This window comes from Onychostruthus taczanowskii, unplaced genomic scaffold (assembly GCF_017590055.1).
Source record: "Onychostruthus taczanowskii isolate IOZ18803 unplaced genomic scaffold, ASM1759005v1 scaffold58, whole genome shotgun sequence".
Classification (NCBI taxonomy): domain Eukaryota; kingdom Metazoa; phylum Chordata; class Aves; order Passeriformes; family Passeridae; genus Onychostruthus; species Onychostruthus taczanowskii.
Genome location: NW_024503457.1, coordinates 3,517,417 through 3,539,630, shown reverse-complemented (window position 1 = coordinate 3,539,630; position 22,214 = coordinate 3,517,417). Strand labels below are relative to the sequence as shown.

At 39.3% G+C, this 22,214-nt stretch overlaps 1 protein-coding gene across 8 annotated transcripts in view; it reads right to left on the bottom strand.

Annotated features, from left to right (window-relative positions):
* MCF2L (MCF.2 cell line derived transforming sequence like) overlaps positions 1-22,214 on the bottom strand; it is a 123,767-nt gene that overhangs the window by 49,965 nt on the left and 51,588 nt on the right. For all 8 annotated transcript variants that reach the window (XR_005953652.1, XR_005953651.1, XM_041418049.1 and 5 more), the window contains 2 exons: positions 17,489-17,572; positions 8,491-8,605 (listed from right to left, as the gene is read on the bottom strand). Coding sequence is in view for 6 of the 8 variants with exons in the window: in XM_041418049.1 (XP_041273983.1) it covers positions 8,491-8,605; positions 17,489-17,572 (199 nt within the window). In the remaining 2 variants the exon portion in view is untranslated. Of the gene's footprint in view, positions 1-8,490; positions 8,606-17,488; positions 17,573-22,214 lie in introns of those variants that run through there.

Here is a 22,214-nt window from a genome sequence, read left to right as displayed (position 1 = left end):
ACAGGAGAAAAAATAATGAGAGCAACTTCAAAGAGCTTTGTCTAAGGGGCTATTAACAACTCAAAACTTCAAAACGATTGTAGGTCAGACAGCCACAAGTGGTTATGTGGTTATATGTAGCCCTATGCCTGTTCTGAAAACTCCTTGGTCACCACAGGACTGTGATGACAAGAGCTCACGCACTGCCAGCAGACCAAGAACACACATGGAAGATGGGCCACTGCCAGAGACGTCCCGGCAACAAGGCAAATGCTAACTCACTGACCTACAGGAGAGCAAATGCTAACTCACTGACCTACAGGAGAGCAAATGCTAACTCACTGACCTACAGGAGAGCAAATGCTAACTCACTGACCAAAAGCACTGCCCTCCAGCCTTGGTCCCAAAAGCAACCAGCAGTCTTTACCCTGCACAGAACTAGGTCTCTTGAAATACTGAGATACAAATCCCAACATATTTACATGAGGGAATTCTGTCTTAAGCACTGCTGTGTTCCTTGGCCAAATGGACAGCACTGGTACACACCTTATTTATTTTAAAATATTGATACCAATTTATATAACATCCAAGTCACACTTCTTTTATCTCCCCACTCAGATTCAGAGATATGGGCATGAGTATCTTCCTTCATTGGTCCCTATATCTGCTCTTTATCTCCTGTGCTCCTTTAGGTCCTCAAATCAGCCTCTCTTCCACTTTCAGCAATTCCTCCTTAACCACGACTGATTGGAAGACAGTAATGCTGGCTATCTTCTAGTATATATGCTGACCTTCTTTCTGCTCCAAAAAGCTTATGCTGTTGTGGGGGAGCTGAGGGAATGCAGCCAGGGTTAAAAATAACAACTAAAGTGTCCAGGCATCATCATCTGCCTGGGCCTGGACATCTGCTTGTACCACATGCACTCATCACCTTCCCATGGTACCCATTAGCCTTTTTTATGATTCACAGAATGACTTGGGTTGAAAGGGACCTTAAAGATCATCTAGTTCTGACTGCCCAGAATTTCAAAAGCTTAATCCCATCAAGGAACTAAAATCAGAGCAACCTTAATGCATTTTTGAATATAAAAGAAAAATTAATTTAACAAGTTGTTGCTTAACACATCCTCTTTTAGTGTGTGAAATTAAGTAAAATAAGAGTTTTTAAGTAAGAGTTATAATTTTCTAAATGGAAAACACAGCGTGATTTCTTCAGGTCATGCAGAGCTGCTTTTAGAAGGACTGTTCGAAGAAAGACAACAACTTTGAGGACTCATTTAGACTTAACTACAGATGGCTGAAGTAGGTCACGTTATCCTGGAGGGACAATTAAGGATAAATAGGTCAATAAAGGCAAAAGGGCTCTATGTCGGTTTAAGCTTAAGTAAATTGAGCAACAGAAACCCTGTGTGGCCCTCATTTTAGAACTATTAAGTCCAACGCCCTAAAACATTTTTACACCTATTCAGAACTGCAATATTGGAAATATACATATTTCCAGGACACTGCAACAACCACTAATGCACAAAGTATTACAACAACCTTACAGGGAATGCTGCACAATTTATCTTACAACTGTGCCATTACACTTAAATAGGGTGTTAAATTAATTCTCTGAATTTAATACTGGACTAATAAAAACCCCTGTGGACAGTCCAGGATTTTAGTAATGAACATTTACAATTTTACAGTGCTTACTTTACTTTGTCTTATTAGCAGACTAAATTTACCACTGGATGGTGCGTGTCATACATACTACCCAAATCCTTTAAACCCTAAAGGTGTAAATGGGATTTAAAGACTGGAAAGGCTTTACCTGTACAGGGCTGGGCTTTAAAACAAGTTTAGGGCACTTATAAGGTGGACATTGAAACAAGTGTAAATATTTTTAAACCCAGTAAAAATTCAGACTGAGTAACAATTTGGGCTTTGATCTTAATCCTGTGAGGGTGTGTATCTGACACAAAAGCTTTGGGCTACCACTTAAATTTAAGATAGAGTGCTCTTACTTCAAATCTAAGACCTTACATTCCCTGTCTGCTTACAGCAACATATGGTATTTACAACTGTTTGGCAGCTGTGCTCTGAGAAAGGAAGGGTACACACAGCGTGACAGATTTTGCTGGAAGTCCTGGGATATTCTCACTGACAAATTTGGGGGGCTGCCAAGGTAACAGCAGGGTACAGGTTCCATATCTTCAGCCTGGATTGTAATCCAACAAAGAGAGGAGCAGGGAAATTAAGCACAGCTGACAGAAATAAACTCTGAAGCTGCAAAGCTGTTGCTCAGCATGTCAGTATGAACTGTCAGGGCAGCTGGTTTTTGGCACTTCTTTCCCATTATGTGGTGATGCTCATCCCTGGCACTCCATAAAAACAAAACTCAACTCTTAGCTGGTGGTGGGCTGTCCATTCAGTTTGCAGATAAATGAGCAAACACAGGTAGTACCCTCCGACACTGGCCCTTTGCAAGGTCTGCTGGACCCTGACAAACTTACAGGCTCAAAACACAGCATTACCCCAACACTGCTGCCTCTGCTTTCAGAGCACAGTGGTGGATCTATGCCAAGGAGACTGGCCAGGCCCAAGCTGTGTGAGCCCTGAGCTCTCCTGTGTCCCTGACGCCAAGGTTTGCTAGCTCCAGCAACACCCATGCCATGCTGCTGCCAGTCCCTCTGGTCCCTACTAACTCCACCTCAACATGCTTTGCTGTGCCCACACAGATCTGAACCCACTGAAAGGCTTAGCACACACATTTCTCTTTCAGTTTTCCAGTGTTATCCCAAACAATGGGAAGCTGGTATAATAAACAAGCAACCCTTAGCAAACCCTAACTACCGAGCTTTGGAACTGTCGGACATCAACGCTTTCGGACGTCATCTCGTTCTGTTCCATTACTTGGACAGGATGGCTCCCTAGTTTCCTACACCACAGAGTACCAAAAACAACAGCATTTTTTAGAAGGTTACATGGTGTTCAAGCATTTGTAAACCTTCAGGAACCTCTTACATGGTGTTCAAGCATTTGTAAACCTTCAGGAATCTCAAAGAAGGGGATGCTCTCCCAGCCGGGAAACTGATGGACACCTTTCAAAACAGGAAACTGCTGAACATGCCAAGTTAACCTGAGTTATGCTCAAGATCATGCAGTAGGACAGGACAGCATTACAAAGAGAAGCTGTACAAGGCTCTGTCAGAGTACAAGGAAAAAGGGCCCATGTATCATGCTTAATCAGCAGCATGGGACACAAACAGGCCATCAAAAACCATTCTGAATTTTCTAATCTACACTAGTTATTTCTCCTGAAAGGGACCTTGGTGTTTAAGACTCAGCTTTTCACTTTTAAAATATTAACTTTCCAATCTCTTGTAGCCACAAGAATCTCAGCTTGCTTTCTTTGTTCAAAGATGAGCCTATATGAGCAGGAAAGAAAAGCTTTAAAACTATACTCTTCTGTTCTCATAAACAGCAGATTGTTTTCTAATTGCAGTAGAAACTGCTAATTAACCAGAAGCAAAACCATATGTTGAAGAACACTGTGTAGTTAAGTTTTTTTAACCACTGCAATTATATATTAATTTCTTTTGGAGCAAGTTCTCATGCTACTACCCATATTTGGTAAATTCATATTCCAACAATGCGTATACACTTAAGCAAATAAAATACATTTCAAGAAACAGCTGTGATGAAGAGAAATTAATTATGGATAACACCTGCCTTCAAGGTACACTGCAAGTCTTAGAAGCCAATTTACTAGGATCAATAGAAAAATGCAAAAAAACCCAGCTTTAAAAACACAGAACACTGAATGCCCTGAAATGCAATATTCTTCAGCCTCAGTACATGTGGGATGTAAAAGGTACATTGTACAGCTGCCTCTCCCACTATGCAGTAAGAATGATGGTGTTTGGAGGTAATTGGGCTTTTACTCAGCTAAGAGAGAAGAAAACCTTGATCTGCAGGGCCTTTTTTTTCCTACCAAGCTCAGACTTCATCCCCAAAGGACTCACAGAGAGATGTAACAGGAGATGTTCTCTGCAGAAAGAGAATCAGACCAACTACATGGACATTATAAATAATCTCAAAATATCCCAAAGGGATGCAAGACATGGCTGACCTCCACTGAAATACAGTTGAATTTAAAGTTGTCACCTCTTACAGACACTTTATCTAGAGATATTACTGTATTCTACAACTCCATTGATAGGAACTATTCATTCACGTGGATCAATATTTATATGTTAACTATTTGTACCAATTCAGCATTTCACTTAAGCTACTCTTCCTAGAAAGTACTGCCTTATGTACTGCCATAGATTCTCCTACTTGAGTAGCCTATGTATCTTTCTAAGACAATTCTCTTTTAATAAAACTTTATCTTATATTTTAATAATAATATATTTGCTAAAAGGAAAAACCTGCTTCGGAAGCACTACACAGATACCTTACAACATATAGTTCAATAGCAAAACAGAAGTTATAAAAGCATTAGTTGCAATCTTCCACTGTCTATTGTACTCATCCTTAATCCATTGTTTTTCCTGACAAAGCAGCAATCTTTCTGTACACGTGGTACATGACTGTTGTCACACATTATGCCAACAATCTGTACTGAATTTTTTGAGATTACTACAAACCTTGTTAGACATCATATTTTATCCAGCCATCTACGGAACGCGAATTTACCTTGCAACATTAACACCCACCTGAAGAATATGGTTCAGCTTTCTGCTTAATGTTATACAGTTGCACCAAGGTTAACTGTGTATCTTTAAACTGAGATGAGGTATTCCCTTTCCACTGTGTCCTTTCTTAACATCCTCACATATCAGGCATTTACACATCTAAGCACATGCTAATAGCTCTACTATTTGCACTATTCCACTCCATTATAATCTAAGCTGATAGCATGCAACTATTAATAGCTCTATTCCTAAATGCAACATACCCCACGAGATATTTATTGTTTCATGATTAAGGTTTACTGTGAAAAAGACAAGAGGAAGTTCACACAGAAACAACTTGTGAAATCCAGTGTTTAGATGATACAGAACAAGGACACAGTAAGAGGTGACAAGCTCATGTTTATCTATAAAATTAGAAGGAATAAAAAGGTAGGTTGAGAGGCTTCAGTTTTTCCTCTTTCAACAAACTCCTAAGCTAGCCTTCTTTCACTTGGAAAGAGATCTTGAAAACCTGAAGTCACTGCTAAGATTTATTCTACCAGTAAATATACTATTGGGTGAACTCTGCTGCAGAGGAGAGAAAGATCTTTTCTCATGAGGGTCTTAGTAGTTCCTTACTGTCACCCCCATGAAATACATTTTCCCTAAACATGCGACACCAAGCAGTCGGACAATGTTTGAGCTACTGCTGCCAGCCCCTTGCTGTGATCTTGTACAGGGCCGAGGAGAACAAGCAGTTTTCTGAGGAACTGGGGTGGCTCCAGTTGTGTCTGCGCTCTGCATTCTGTGCTCTTAGAAAAGTCCATTTCCCCTTAGTCTGTCAGAACAGCCAAAAGGCAGAGTTACATATCTGATAAACTGAATGACAGCAACCTAGGAGAGCAGTCCATGCTTAAGAGCTGTGGGCTGCATTTCCATCCTTTCTGCAAATCTGTACTTCTTACACCTCTTTAACCAACTGACAAACTAAAAGCTAACTGCCTCCACTTCCTTTAAAAGCCACTTCCAAAGCACCTGAAACAGTATCTGAGCACTAAGATAGCAGGAAAAATCCTATCTTACACCACCTTTTAAGAGCACTAGAAATATCCCAATTCAAGAAGAACTGCAGCATTGCCCCTTAGGGTTATACATGTATCAATATATGTAAGATATCAATAGCAAAATATCTTTCTCAAGGGGATGTGTGCTGGCATCTGGCTAGTGTCATTTCTGTAGTTTTTTATTCCCATGAACCTGTACAAGGCCTCACAAACACAATTTTACACTATAAGCTTCTGACACTGCTAGAGAAGGTATCAGTCAGGAACATCATAAGCCCTTTGAGATTTTATCGATTCTCAGGCACAAAAAGGTGGCACATTTATCACTATCTTAACAACAGCATTATTTTTACAAGATTTGAAATTGAACTGTTATCACTTTAAACCTACAGAACTGTTGTATTCACAATAGTGAATACCTTACTCTTAACATCTAGACAGCTGGGCTATCTCCTTTGTTTACAAAGAACAGTCCTCTCTTTCTAAATACTTATGAATTAAAGAAACAAGAAAATCCTAGAAGAAAGCCAGACTTAAGGAGTGACCACTTCTGGCTCAATACTCCGAGAGTAATTGTTGTCAGGTAGGAGCGAATGACAGAAAAACCTTCAGAAAATCTGCTCCTGTCAAAGTGGTGTTCTGGGATGCACTCAGTGCTCCTCCACTGCACCAGATGCTGTTTGCTCTGATCAGAATTTCTCACATGAACCCCATTCTGTGCAGAAGTTCAGTGGGCCACCATGAAATGCACCACCAAGGACTTTCAAAAGGCGTAGCAGATGTGAATTCAGAACATAATTATTTGCAGAAACAGTACCCAAGATATGATCAAGGGATGCTTAGCACCATGCAGTTTAACCACCACCAGCATAAACAAAGAAAACACAAAAGCTGGCAGTGAGCTTCAGAGTTTCATTCCCTGACAAAGTAGGGATTAAGAAGTACAACCAGGAGGGGCTGGTTACATCAAGTACAACTTCATGAGGGTGCACTCCATCTCCTACTTCAGATCCTTGCCAAGGACATCAGAAAACATACATACATACAGTTCCATGGGGAAATCTGTCTCCAGATAAAACATCAGCCAATAAACACCTCTCCTTGAGCCAAATAATCCAAGCACTTTCTTACCCACTCAGGAGCCTACCTGCCAAAATGTAACAACTCAAGGTAAATAGAAGAGCGCTGTGGGAGACTGAGCTGGAAATCTTGCTTAGGGTGAGACAAAAAACATGCACAGCTTTGCTTCATTGATGCATTCAGTACTGTCATCACAGAAATAGGCTGGTCAAGCACTATTACTGTTGTTTAATTCACGCTGGCTATTCCCCATCACCTCCTTCTTTTATGTGCCCAAAAGTGTGCTTAAAGAGGACTCACTCCATAATTTTTTCACAGATCAAAGTGAGGTTACCTCTAATCTCCAAACCTTTCAAGGATTATAAAGAGCAACCTTACTATGACACTGGTCAGTGTCCTCACCACTCTCAAAGCAGCTCATCTTATCCCAAACTCTAGATTTCGGTCAAGATTTCTCAAGAGATGCTTGATTTTGTCTCAGCCATTGCTTGTCATTCTCCTTCTTGAACTCTCTTTCTGTACACAGAGGCCTGTGAGTGTCAGAGAAGACTGCAGTTCTTGAACTCAAGTGTTTCAGCCTCATCTTTATTGGCTGCTACTAATTTGCCCAAGTCCATCCAGCAGAGGTTCCCGTTTTCCTTGTTTATTCCTGTACTGCTAAAGCACTGGAAGTTTTTTCAAGCGGTCCTTGATGTCCCTTTTTTCTTGTCCCTCAGCTCCAGGTGTGCTTTGATTTTTTCTGACGCCATCCTGACATGTGTGGACAATGTATCTACATTCTTCCTTTGTAGCCTGTCCCTGCTTTCACCTCCTGTATGCTGCCTTTGTATCGCGGCTCAGTCACAAGTTCATTTTCAGACAGTGTGGTCAGCCTCCTGTTACGTCCATTCACGTTCCAGGACGTGCCATTCTTGTACTTGGAGAATGCTGTCCTTCAAAACTTGGCAGCCTTCTGCAGCAGATTTACTCTTCAAGCTGCCTTCCTTTGTATTCCACCTACCAGCTCCCTGAATAAGCCCAAAATTAGCTCTCTTGAAGTCTAGGGTATGCACTTTATTCTGCTACTTGCCTTACTTACCTCCATCAAGATTTTGAGCCCACTGTTAATGATTTCATTCATTAACAGACTATCAAAAATCATGGTACTTCTTGGACAGCCCATTGGTTAGACTATTGTGCCCTCTAAGAGAGTAAGAATTAATCCCTGGGCCTGCTTTGCACCATCAGGCAAAGCTCTGGGAGTCTGCAGACACAATACATTCAGCTAAGCCAGGGAAACTGCTCAAGTGGTGAGGACAAACCTCTGTATGCAGATACAGAGTGTTCCCTCACTGAGTAATATCCTGAGCGACACCCAGGAATTAGCATGCTCTGCCAAAATTATACATGTGCTCAATTAAAACTCTGAATATTGCATTCTAAGATACAGTGAAGACACAGAAGGATGATGTCCATTGTGGAACCTAAATCCATACATACCAGGAAGTAATTTTCTGATGAAATATAAATAGAAGCACGTAATTTTTATAACAACTACCTTAGACAGCTGTCACCAACCAACACTTACTGACACTGCACCATAAGTTTAATTTTTCTTTTCTTTAATTAAATACCAAGCTTGACTTTTACACCACATGTAAGGGATCAAATACGGAAAGTCCCTTAGCAGATAAAAGGTTATTTTCTTCTAGACAGGTGCTCACCTTGGAATGCTTGTCAGGTAGGTCAGGACATTCTGAAACTCTTTTTCAGGAATCTCACTGAAAGCTGGATAGTCTGGAAAGGTGATAACAGGGCAGCCATCTCCCCCTCTTCCACCTGCAAAAGAAGCAGCAAATGTGTTTATATGCAAGTCTCTTTACCTAGACTGAAATTTCCCAGTAATAAAACAACTGCATTTTTTCTGTCTCTTTTTTTTTTTTTTTAGTTTTTTCTTCAGGGCTCATGTGTGGACAGTTTACTCTGAGCAGTCTCTCTCTTCTTCAGCGCTTAGGAAGTTTTATAGAAAGGAATTTTTTACATCCCATTCACCACATGATATTTTTTCTGGATCAATGTGAGCAGTTCTGACACCAGATGGCAGTGCATCTTCTTATAAACATCAACTGCAGCTAAGCAGAAGCAATTCAGAGAAAGAAAGCAACTAATTTAGAAACAAAAATGTTAGTTCAGAATTAAGTAGGTGAATCTCCATCTTGAACTGAACTCAACCCTCTCACCAGTTGGAACTCATTCATGCAACACCCCCTACCCTGCTCAGTTGCTGCTTTGCTTCCAGGTTGGTGAAACACAAGGGGCAGAACGTTAAAAGAAATGGGCGTAGGTGTTTCAAATGAGATTTCCCATTCCCAGATTTTGTACAGAAGGTGAAGCAGAGCTGAACACCTACACTGCAGTAGAGCTGCTGATGAGCTAGGTACCTGCTGATGAGCTAGGTATGTGCATCTCTCCTGGCATTTGCACCACTGGGTACAATTCACAGACACAACGCTTCTTCATGCACTTCACACACATTCTTATATGCAAAATGTAATAATTTCCTTTTAAAGGCATTATTAGTGTTTCACGTCCTTAGCAAGTGTATATTCATAAAGACAGGTAGGACAAGGGGCTTGCTGAGCCCTAGCAATTGCATGAAGTTAATTGCTCTGGGGTGGCAGGAACACACTGTTGGGAAGTTATCTTTACAGGAGAAGAAAAAAAGAACAAAAAATTACTGTTATAATAACAAGGATATTTTTTCCAGCCTTGAAATCCGGTAACTGTGCAGAAACCAGTATTAACAGCACCAATTATGAGAGCAACAGTGACTTGTGAAGATTATTACCCACTTCCAGTCCCTTTGAGTCTAACCTCACAGGAAAAACAAGAGAAATATTTGACCTCAGATTCATTTGATAAAAGAAATCACAACTTCCCTCCAAACCACATGTAATTAGAACAGCTGAAATAGTATCTTTATGTTAATTTGTGGTGAATCTGATTTCTGTTTACCAGCTTACAGGCATGGTGCTGTCACTGAAGCTCTTGGAATCAAAATACATGAAAAAAATAATGTGCTTTGGATACATTTAAACAACAACAAAATGCAACTATTATGAAAATATTACAAGTTTGCAAATATGACCTTTATGACACACCCAAACATGGCAACACTGAGTCAAGGGAGCTAATTTTAGCTATACAAATATTCAAAACACAATTATAAGTTAAGACCAATTTTCACTCTATTGGTTTTTGTTCAAGCTTTCAGGACTAAAGCATTTTCCTCTGTTGTTAAAAGCATGATAATGATTATTTCTGTTGCTTATGAGGTGCTCTGCTTTCTCTAGAGAAACTATTTTTAGACATAATCATACATTATTTGTGGTATCTCCATTGGTTACTTTTTCTGTTCCACTTAATTTCTTTAAATAGGACATGTGAAACAAAAGAACAACAACAATAGACTTGCAGGACATGTCCTAAAAGCAGAAGTCTGGACTAGGATTTTCAGGAAGTTCCCAGACCACCACCGATTGTCAAGGGCAAATAGAGCCATCCTGCCTGGTGACTGCCTATTAATTTTCAGTTTCTAGAACAGTCATCTGTGGTTATCTTGGGTGGAGATGACTCTGCCCTGAGCTCTTAGAATCAGTTCTTCACTGATTTTTCATTGCTGTTTCCCTGCTGGGCCACTTGAACACACATATACCTTCAAAAGCTCCTCAACTACTTTTCCTTATCAGAACCCTGCTGCTCAAAAGAGTTTAGGGCAGAGTGACCTGAAATGCTAAACATAAGTAATTCTGTAAATTTCAGCTTTAACACTACGTGACTTACAGAAGTTGCTCTCTACATTGCAACTTTATGGGTGAACTTGATGATCCTGAAGGCCTCTTCCAACCTAGTGATTCTGTGATTAACTACATGACCACCAAGGGAAGACAGGTCACTCTAGCCAAAGCAGCTGCTGCTTTAAAACGAGCATTTGTCAGAGAAATTTACAAAATGGCATACGAAATAAAGTAAAAATCCTACATATTAATTGTGTCTATACTAAATATTAGAAATAGTGAGTTCACTTTTTAAAGTGTCCTTTATTTCTTAATGAAGATAACACAGCAGGAAATTATTGTTTTCCTTTAATCAGAATAATTCTTCCTCATTTTTCTTAACCTCTGCAAAAGCAGGATTACACAGTTTATAAAATTAGCTGTGTAAAATGTGATTTTCTTCTCTTCACCCAAAAATAAATCAAGCCACAGAACTTAGGGGGAGGAGATAAAAAGTTTAGGAAGATAAGAGGGGTTTTATTGTTGTTGATTTTAATTTTAATGAGAGGGAAAACATTCAAGTGAAAAGTACTGAAAAATTTCACTTCTCTTATCCTTTTTGAAACAGGTTTAAGGCAAAAAATTCAGACATCTTATTAAAACTAATTCATATAATAATCTTCCAGCACCTCAGAATTATATACACCAGATTACCAAAAAAGACAGAGATGAATATTTGAGTGCTACAACTCATGCAAGTAATTCAACACATACAGAGTAGTTTTTAAAAATAATTACTGTGTTTTTAATCACCATACAAAAAATTAGTAATTTAACAGCAATATTTTAATAAATTCAGGTCAGTTGGTAGAGTGAGTACATCTAACTACCTCAGTCCTAACCTCTGGAAAATCACCTCTTTTGCATTCCCCTCTAGTTCAGAGAAATTCCAGCTACAGCTGTTGAACAGCCTCAACTGATCTGCTCAACAAGTTCTGTCCACAGAGGCACACACAAGCCTGCTCTCCTACTTCTAATCTTACACAGGGATGCACTGCACAAGTGGAATTTAATAGTTTTATGTGTTTTTAAGACAATCAAGTACTCGAGAGCATTATGAGCATTTTCTTAGTCTAATCTTAGCCTTGTTTTTTTTCTTTTTTAAACATAAATTTCTGAAAGTATAACAAATCCCCTTATTTTTGTTTAAAAAATTCTGAGCACTGTTCTGACTATGAAAATATCAGATTGAATGGATCTAGGGAAAGATGCCTTTATCCATGACAGGGCAGGGACAGCCTAGATGATCTTTAAAGGTTCCTGCCAACCCAATCCATTCTGTGATTCTATGAAAATGCTGAAATACATTTGGCATCATTACTCTATGAAATATTAAACAAATGTCACTTGAGTGCCAACTTTTGGTTTTTTGTTTATTGCAAAGAGCAGAAGAGAAAACATCAGTCCTTAAGTGGGTGCAATCAGTCTGCAGACATATTACCTGAAATGATTCCCAATAATTCCTTGATGCTTGTCTTATAACATGAAGCTGTGAGAGGATTATATGTAACATTCTACAACTGAGAGGATTGTTACTTTCCAGGCTACAAATGGAAGGACCATAGAAGTAAAGAGGACTGAAGCTTATTTCAGCAATTAAATAAAATAAAAACACCATACCACTTTACATTAAGCAGATCCGTTTCCATGCGACTTCTGTGAGTATTCATGAATGGAAAACTTTGTTATTATCTGACTTATACATGACTTTGGCAGCCTATTCACATGAAAATTCTTTAATAGATTTAGTGTCAAACAAAACAAATTGCCTTCATAAAATAGAAATTTTTCAGTGGATAAACCTCGAAAATTCTAGCTGTGTTAGGTGGAGCTCTTCTAGACAGATCTACCAGCCTTGGTCTAAGGTCTGTTTTTACAACAGTGACAGCCCCGTGTTTTGGAGAAACACACATTTTAAAAACATTGAATTGTACTTGCTCCACAGTCCACAGCAAAGTGACTTAACTGTGCTTAGAAAATAACATTTCACGTTCCTAGCTTTTGAACACAATTAACACCAGCAATATCACCAATTGCTAAAATTGTGTGTACCCAGAGCATCATGATCTTATGGATGAAAAGAGTAGAAAAAATAACCATGGGAAACTAGCTGCACTATTGTGAGATGGGACTGCTAAAATTTCCCTTAGAGTTCCAGTGATTTAGCATTTATTCTTTATATTCTGCTACATCTAACTTTTCCCATCACAGTTGCTATGTCTTCCGCATTTGTTTTCTTTTTTATTAAGCAGGTTGGGTGATAGAGAAGTGCTAACCCAAGAAAATTGAACAGCATTTTCAGAATTTCTAATCAAGAGGCATGTTAGTAACTTGTATCTGAAAACAATCTCAAATGAGACATAATTAAATTAAATTAATTTTAAAAAGCATTGACAGGGAAAATGACAAAACTTGCATATTGTACATCTGCTAAAAACCACACACAAGTGCACAGGCAGACACAAACACAGAGAAAAGGGTCATTCCCCACAACCCTGTAGAAAACATGCTAATTGTGTGGGGTTTGGTATGGGCAGCAATGTTTGCCAGCAGCAAAGAAATTGCTTAGCCTTACTTCCAGGAAGGATGAGTAAGAGATTATTTTGTAATGTTTCCCTTACTAGTCTGCTCCTGTTTGCATAAAAAAAAAGGTATTCTCAAAAGTACTCTGACCACCCCCACAAAAGGGAAGTAGCAGGATAGAATTAGATGACAGAGCAAAGAGTCTTCTGGCCTGATTCTATAATACAAGTGAAATAGTATTTGGACTATAAGAAAAAATATGACCTCTCTGTTGATCAGTGTGCACACACAAGATCCAAGAGCATCAGCCTTGTTGAATGGCTCAGATCTACAACTTTAGTTCAAAAGACACTGCCAAAAAATTGCAGTTCTGTCAAAAGTGAAGTCCTCATGTGACTGAGAGAAGGGCTTACTTCAGATTTTTTTTTACTATTGTAGTGGTTCAGCTATTATGCTTGTGCATTTCTGATAAGGAGTTTCTCCTTTCTGCTTGCATAATATACTTAACTGGAGAATTCAGTATTTGAAATTACATGTAGACTTCAATGAGGGACTGGATAAAAGCTTCACTGCATATCCTTTGCAAAGAAAAACAGATTCAGGAGGAAATTATTAAAATGTTCTTTCCTTGAAAGGAGAAGTTTTACTTGCATAACTTCACAAGCTGCATTTTGCTCAGGCTGATCAGCAGCAAATACACCAGCTTAAAAATTGGATTGCAATACATAAATTTGAATCTGAACATATTTGAACTGGAAATCTCTTAGCCAAGGATTCATTTTCTCCCTTTATCTATTCCCTTACTACATTTTTTGCTTTGATTTTTTTAAGTCTCTATAGACAGCAGGTTTAGCACAGTAAATAAAAAACATTACTTAAGCTTACACCTGTGCAAGGCAAAGGCTGCTAAGCAATACCTCTTCCACTGTCCATACACAACATAGATACTGTCCATATTATATCAGCAACAAAATAAGGCCGATATTTTTAGCTAACTGTTGCAATGTATGTGGTACAGGATCCACTCAGAAATTCTCAAATGTAATTTTACAGACTGAGCAGCCAGAGCTACTTCAGTGGGAACAGTCTGACCAGTGAGGAGCGGTCAGGTCATTCCCACAGATGAGAGCAAGAGCACATCCAAGAAAATAAACTCAGACAAAGTGAGATGCTTACTATTTACTTATTATGATAAAGGTATGAGCATATAGGTGTATATTTATAAATCAAAGGTATAAGCATTTTGAAAGCTAGTACCAATGTTAAATTCTTCAATAGCAGGAAAAACAACAAGGAATCAATAGACGAAAATGCAAATAGCATGAACTCATATTTGTATTTCCTTTAATGGAAACACTTTGAAGTTGTTCAATGTATAAATAGGCATTCAAAGGAAAGGGAGTTAAATTAACTAGCTCAGCACTCATGGTGGCCACGAGTCTCATTTGCACATCACATAGCTTGAATGATTTAGGATGCATATCAACATACACAGGTGTCTGTACACTCTTTTCCATCTACATTTATTTTAACACATCTGCACACTGTGGTGGCAGACAGACACAAGGCTGGGTGGGTAGAAAAGTCACACAGCAATCATGGGAAGAGAAGATACTTATGAAAGAAAATATATAACATGAATGAAAGACTCTGAGGAATACACAAAGGATCCATTTTCCAGAGACTTTCAAATGGACCTTACACTGTCCTTCATGGGATAAAAAACAAAAATAAAACAAAAAAAAAGGCAGAAGACCCCTTTAAATGTGGAAGAAAAAGTGGTTGCACTAATAGTAACTAAAGAAAGCAAAGGTAAAAAGGGTGAAACACTGCACCGTGTAGATGCAGCACTTAGTATAGCCCAGCAACAACAAAAGTAATAATTTTAGCGCAGATAAGGACCTTGCTCCACAGAAAGAGAAAACTCCAAGGTAAAATGTAAACAACTGTGCCTGAGGTAAAATATTAACTTCAGGGTTCATAAACTTTCCGTGTGAATGACTAATTACAAGCCTCATCCACAGCTTGCCCCACCATTAGATTTAAGCTGAACACGACTGCATACTCAGTGCTGAGCAAGAGCCAGTCTGCAGGAGCAGTGAGCATCTTGATTTCATTGCACTTTGAGATCTTTACTGACAAACTGAAGTATTAGTGGAAGTTTTCGCTTATTGTTTCATTTCAAGTCTAATTTGGGTGTTCCTGCAGCATTCCCATTACAATCCAGCACAATGAGAGACACAAGTAAGAAGTGACCTTGATGTAGACCAAGCACCTCGGGAAGGGATAAAGCCTCTAGGACAAGAAGCAGACTGGGTTTCATTCCCTACTCAAGCAAGTGTCCCATGAGACCTAGATACATCCTATTAGAGAAACTAGAGCAATTCTCAAGTACACATTGAATTGCTGTTAAAAAGCCAACAATTAAAATCAGAAATTTATCTGAAACATTCTGCAATACCTGCAAACATGCTATTTTGCCAAAGGCATTAGTAATCTATGGACTTTCATTTTAATGAGTTTTCTGCCATGTACTTAGATTCTATTCTCAAGGCAACAGTAATAAGGAAAAAAGTCCCATTCACACACTGGGAATGTCTTAAGTGGCCTTAGAGCAAAGCCCCTCTTAAGCTCAACTGTAACAACAAATTGTACATAAATCAAGTATCAAAACATTGTCTCTGTTCCTTCATACACAGAACCTGTAAAACCACTATTTGGTACAGCACAGAGAATGAACCATCAACAAACATCCTGCAGAAGAACATTAGGATAAAAAAAACCCCCTGAATTCCAAAGCGAAGTGAAAATGTCTAACACTCAAGTTGCCCAAGAATAATAAAATACAACAAAATCTAGAAACAGTAATGCAGCTGACTTATTCCTTGAGGAAAATAAAACAAAATTCTAATTGACAAGAGTGTGAATAGATAGAAGAAAATAGAATGAGGAATGGCTGCTCTTACTAAGCTCCACTGCCAAGTGGATTTATTGACTGCTGAAGACACTTGTGGATTTGTGAACTCAACAACTCACCCACCACAGTCACCAGTTTTCCCCCTCACTTCAGAGGGGCAAAATACAAACCCTACTTGTACTTTCATAGATAGGCTGATTCTTGAATAACACTCTTATTGGACATTTTCTGCCCATGGATAAGAATGAGCTTGGAAAGTCAAAAAATAAATTCCCAGAGAAGAATTGTAGCTTAAACACTATAATCTCAAATGAAGTATGAACAGCCAATTTTATAAAAAATATCTTATTTTCCAAGTGCTACCACCACCCTACAGAAAACACAGTCACTGCTGAAGATCCACAGTTCAGCTTGTGTAGCAGAAATAAATCATAATTAATATTTGATTATGAGTATAACAAGATTCAGTGAGCTCTTGCCAAGTAAAGCATTACATTGTTTCATTCCCCTGTTTCTCTGGATCTGATGCAGGATGGGATTCAGAGGGAGAGGGAACAGTCATAGAGTTCAGCTGTAGCTCAGAGAAGTAAATTTCCTTTGTGCTGAAGGATGCAGGGCAGCTCTGCAAAGCCACTGATGCTCTCCCTTTTTGTGTATTGGAGGGAGGGCAGAACAGGGCCATAATTCCAGCAAGTTCACAGCTGCACACCTGCAAGAGCTTTTACAGGCAGAAGACAGGAGAACAAACTCAGAAGCTTATCAGATACCTTCTTCCACTCAGCTTGATCAGTGAGCAGAGGCACCATCTCCTTTGCCCATTATCAGCCAGCCACAGGCTCAGTGTGGAGATGGACCAAGCTCAGCAGCCAACACTGCATGGCACAAACACCGCTCCCATCACCAACCTGGCACAGGTGGCCCAGGGGCAGAGACTCTCTGTGCTGTGTGCAAGTGGCTGTGCTGCTGTTGGAGACAGCCTTATACCCAAAAGCAGGTTCCTTTGCAGAAGGCAGTCAGTGATACCAAGTCAAAAATCCTGCCCAGAACTCGATGCTGCACTTGTCTGAGCGCAGTACTGATGCTGTGGGGGAAAATGGTACCATGGTGCTTTGGTCACAACCAAGGTGTCAGCCTGGGCTTCAGTATCAAACACGACAGCAGAGCCCGTGGCAGCTGGGGCTGTGAGCTGAGGACTCCAAGAACACAGCAAGGACCAGAGCATCCATGCTGCAATCTCCAGTTAACTGGAAAATTACCTGTAATTTTAAAATTTCTATCATACTTTAAAAAAATCTTTTAATAAATCCTTAAATAACAAGTCTTAGTAGCCTGAATTTTGAGTTACTCAGTGATTTCTCATATAAGAGTCCTCAGAGATGGTGAAAGGACAGCAGGCTGTACTGTGCATGTAAGCAATGTGTATAAGAGGGAACACCATAGTCTTACCTGACAGATAAGCAAATTGTTTCTTTAATTGGTCCTGAATATCTGCAGCATAGAGGGGAATGATATCCTGATGCATGATTTCATCTGTGAAGAGAAAAAAAAAATTGCATTGCAAAGTCATTTTAAGCAAAATTTCACAGCACACATTTAAAAAAAATCCCTAAACCACAAAACTCAGAAAACTGTCTAACTTCTGAAAAAAACATGAAAATCTTTGGAGTCTTTCACGTGTTTGCCAAGGGCACACTTTTCTTTGAATAGCACACATATAAAAGAGGAATTTACATTTACTGACATTTAGAAGCAGTAGAGAACTGCCACTGAACAAAACACTGTAGAACTAATATTCCTCAGGAATGATGTTAAACAGTGGGATTCTACATATTAAATTCAATTTTTATTAAAATCCTCTATCAAACAAAACCAAGAAACTTATGATTTCTCTAGCCTGTCATCTAGATTAAAATACCCCAAGAAAACAGCATTAAATAAGATAGATAGAACTGGCTTGGAAATACATCCTCCCCTTGAAAGCACACACACACACATTTTACCTCCACCCTGAAAAGCAATGCCTAAGCTTTTATCTCAGCCCTTCCCCTTCAGCTTAGTGACAACCACTCTGCTTTCCCAACCCTTGGTTTTCTGTCCCAGTGTTTCAGCAGAGGCATTTCCCACAGCATGTTTCCAGAGGTCAAGCAGAAGCCTGAGTTTCGCTGATTGTGACAAATACTGCATGACAGAATTGCTTAATTAATAAACTAAGATCACATTTTTTACAAGGAAACAAGAAGTTTTACTCTTTTGCAATTCCTAAAAAATAATTATTCCATATATTAGCCTCATTGAATAGTACAGAAGAGACAACACAGCTTTTTCCTCAATTGGTTATGAACATTTCTTTTAGTCTGACATTGTACTGACATTGAAGTTTTGGGTTTTAATGCACATTGAAAGAATGAATGTCATGTGAATTGAATGCCATGAAGATAGGTTTTGACACTCAGAGCTGTGAATGTGCACAGGAAAAATAAGTAAAAACCTAAAACTGATGTAAGGATAAGTGTCACCTGCACTGAAGTACGAGCTGAAGTAGAGCTCTGGTCCTCAAGGACGTGCTGTCACTGAGGGCTTTCCATGCTAGATCGTGAGCAGACAGACACTTCTACGAGCAATTCTCACATATGTAAAATTCTGAGAACGCAATTATTTGAGAATAGCAAAAAAGCCACTTTCAGTTACTTCTTCCAGATAAGCAAAAACTTATACTGTGAAACAGAACTTCTCTGTTCTCTGTGGTCCCGTTGGGCAGAGGAAGACCCATGACTACTTTCAAGGTCACGCACTGATCAGAGCTATTTTCCTGCATCCGGCAAACTGCTGCCTGATCAGAAGACCTCTGCATACCATGCTGTCAAATCCATAAGTGGATACTTTTAACTGTCAAGTCATATTTCACCCAGACCCTCAGTTATGTCACCATTTCAATGTTTTCAACAGAACACTGAATACAGATGTTTCAAAACTCCCATCTCAGATGGCCAAGTAATTTCCAGAAGAGGAATACTCCACTTCCCCAAAGGAAAAGGGATTTTAGAGTTTATTTCTGCTGTCTGTGCCTTATGATACAAGGAGACCTCCTTCAGCAGTGTTTTAAAAACTACACAGCCCTGATTCTGCAAACCAATACCTGCAGGTAGACCCATCAACCTGAATATAAACTCGTACAGGATTAATGCAAATTTTTTGGTGGGAGATGGGAAAATAACATCATCAGTCTATAAAATGCCATCCTGGCTCAAGTCACGGGCAGACATAATTTTCATTGCTGCCTAGCATGGCATGTAGTAAAATAGCTGAATTATGCATATGTAAGTAAATACATGACACACTACACTCTTCGAGGCAGGACATTCCCAAGGAAGAGAAACTATTTATGTATCATTACATGAGAATCACTATTTCCCCATGTAGCCCTGAGATGAATCCCTCTGTGCCAGGTGAATACCCAAGTCTAGATTTGATTGCCCCAGTGTTCCCTCTGATAGAAGCAGCAGCTTTTGCCACCCGCACAGGTCAGCCCCACAGCACTGGTCAAATATTGCTTCACTGAAATGACAATCTCTTCCTCCCCCTGGTTTTAACCTCAGTTTTAACTCCAGTGGGAGAGCCTGCTTGTTTGCAACTGGAGGAGCAGCACAGTGTGTCCACTGACAGACACCAAACTGCTCTTCCTGCTGCACTCCCCTCTACCAAAGCCATCTCATCTTGCTCTTGCTGATTCGGTTTCAAGACATACTTCTAAAAGCCAAGTATGCACTAAGATAGGGCTGATTTTCCATAATTTGAAACAACCAAGATAAAAAATAGCAACACAAAAAAAGTGCAAGGAAATTCAACTCTTGGAATTGCCAAACAAGTCACATCCAGCAGCTCAACAGGGTACACTTGAACCCAGTACTACCACCCACAGATTTAGCCAGAAATCCCTCTTCAGTATGTTTTCCTTCAGAGGAGATGCAATTGTAAAGACTCATTGCTCTGCACCGTTTCTGTGACTTTTAGCATCCCTCTGGAAAAGAGAGTTCATCACAGTTTGTTTGGAGTTCAATCTGATTTCACTTCAAGGTTATCCATCATTACTTCAATATGCTATTTCTTTAAAAGGATAAGGCAACAAAAGGCACACATGCTAAATAGACTGTGAGAGCACACACTCCTTACTCTCATGGCCTTTGGGGAAAATATTTTCTTGGAAATATCCTTTAAATAGAGAACCTGCCACCTGCTACATTCTTTAGTGATCATTTCAATTTTTGTAAAGCTAATTAAGTGCACATTAAAATACAGAATTACTGAAAATCTGCTCACTGTTTTGTAAGGAATTTTTATAGGATCAAATTCCACTTGTACTTGAATAGATTAAGATTCACACAGCCCATTATTTTCCCTGTTCTATGTTTTCTGCTTTATATAGTATTTCCAACACAGAGACCTAAGAGTCTGTCTGTCTTACCAGTCCCAAAATTCAAAATTCATTGCTGAAAAAAGTTGTTCATATCAAAACATGCTTGAATATCCTGTCTTTCCTGAGGAGCTCACTTAAGAAGCTTAAAAGAAAGCCCCTGGGAACAATAGTACATCTGGTATTGTAGGTAATAATAAACAGTAAAATAAGGGTCTTTAAAGTTAGTACTGCTTTTTTATTACTATTTTTCAAACTCCAACACATAAAATAGCTGGGAATGTACAAAGATTTTTTTAAGCTGACAACTGGAGGTTCTTTAAAAAAATCCTCACATTAGCTAGCATTCAAATTATAAGAGAGGGCAGAAGTGTCATCTTACTAACATAAAGGAATCAGTTAAATATATGGCTCTTATTACAAAAAACCTCGCTCACTAAAAATGTGAACCACAATCTTGCAGATATATCATCTTCTAATTAAATTTAAATCTTGCTTTGATAGTCCTGTCTCAATGATAAAGGATGATGGCTTAGAGGGACTTGACCCCATCCCACTAGAAGCACCTGACTGCATTTCAGATGAAGCAGGATGACAGATTTAAGCACGAGGGCACAACGATAACTCGTGCTTGAATTACCTGGTGCCAGCAAGCCCTGAAGATCTTGGGATCTGAGAAAAAAAATCAATGTCACTGCAGTCAAGAATTTCCCTTATTGATAAAAAGCTCCTCTTTCTTTTCTGATCAAACTAAAACTCATCATCATTTGTTGTTTGTCTCACATGCTGAAGTAAATCCATTTTCACAGAAGACAAAATTTGAGTGGACTCTGAACTGACTGCACCCACATTACACAAAAGGAAGTCTCCCAACATGACTTGTGAGCCTCCTGTAACCAGTTAAATGAAATTCCCAGCAAGCCAGCTGGAATTACACCACCCTTTGAGTGGTTCTGCAGGAAATTCTACGGCCATTACTTTATACTGACTTGAAAGCCCATCTATTTGTACACATCCGGACACAGTTACGCCTTTCAGCACAGATCCCAGGAGCACATCTGAAATCAAATGACAAATAATTTTTCTTCCTCCTCTTTCTTTCTGAGTCTGCAAAATTTTAATGAAAACTTGTCTACAGCTTCTCTATGAAATCCATGCCTTAAATTCAAGAAATATTGTATTTTCCTTAACCAGTTTTGCTTTGCTTCTCCTCTGGAACAGCTTACCCACCCAAAGAGTTGAATGCCTTTTATGAAGGGGGTCTTCATTTGAAAAATCTCTTCATTAAACCACCCTTCCATCTGGTAATTAGAAATGCAAGATAATGACTTTCAGAACAGTCCCTTCATCTCTCTCAGCCCCAAGGCAAATCATTCATTTCCTCATTCCTCCCTCTTCATCTTCACCCCCCGACCACCACTACTAACAGTCAGCTCCTTTGTGAAGCCCCCCCAAGTAGGGAAGAACCAGAGCAGCAGAGCTGGTGCACAGAAGCCCCCTTCTACTCTAAGCCACCTAAAACTAATGAGCTGCTCAAGATGCCAAGTGAGCTTTCCAGCTTTAAAACTGAATTTTAAAAATCATTGCTGATTAGTGACAATGCCTGCAAGCTCAGTGCTTGGTATGCTCAGGCACAACAGCTGCAGATGGGGCTCCTCAGGTCCTCATGCTATTTATAGTCACACTGGGCTGATGACAGGAATTTCTGCATGTTCATAAACTAAGATTTCAAATCTCACCATTTCAACATCCCTTTAGGAA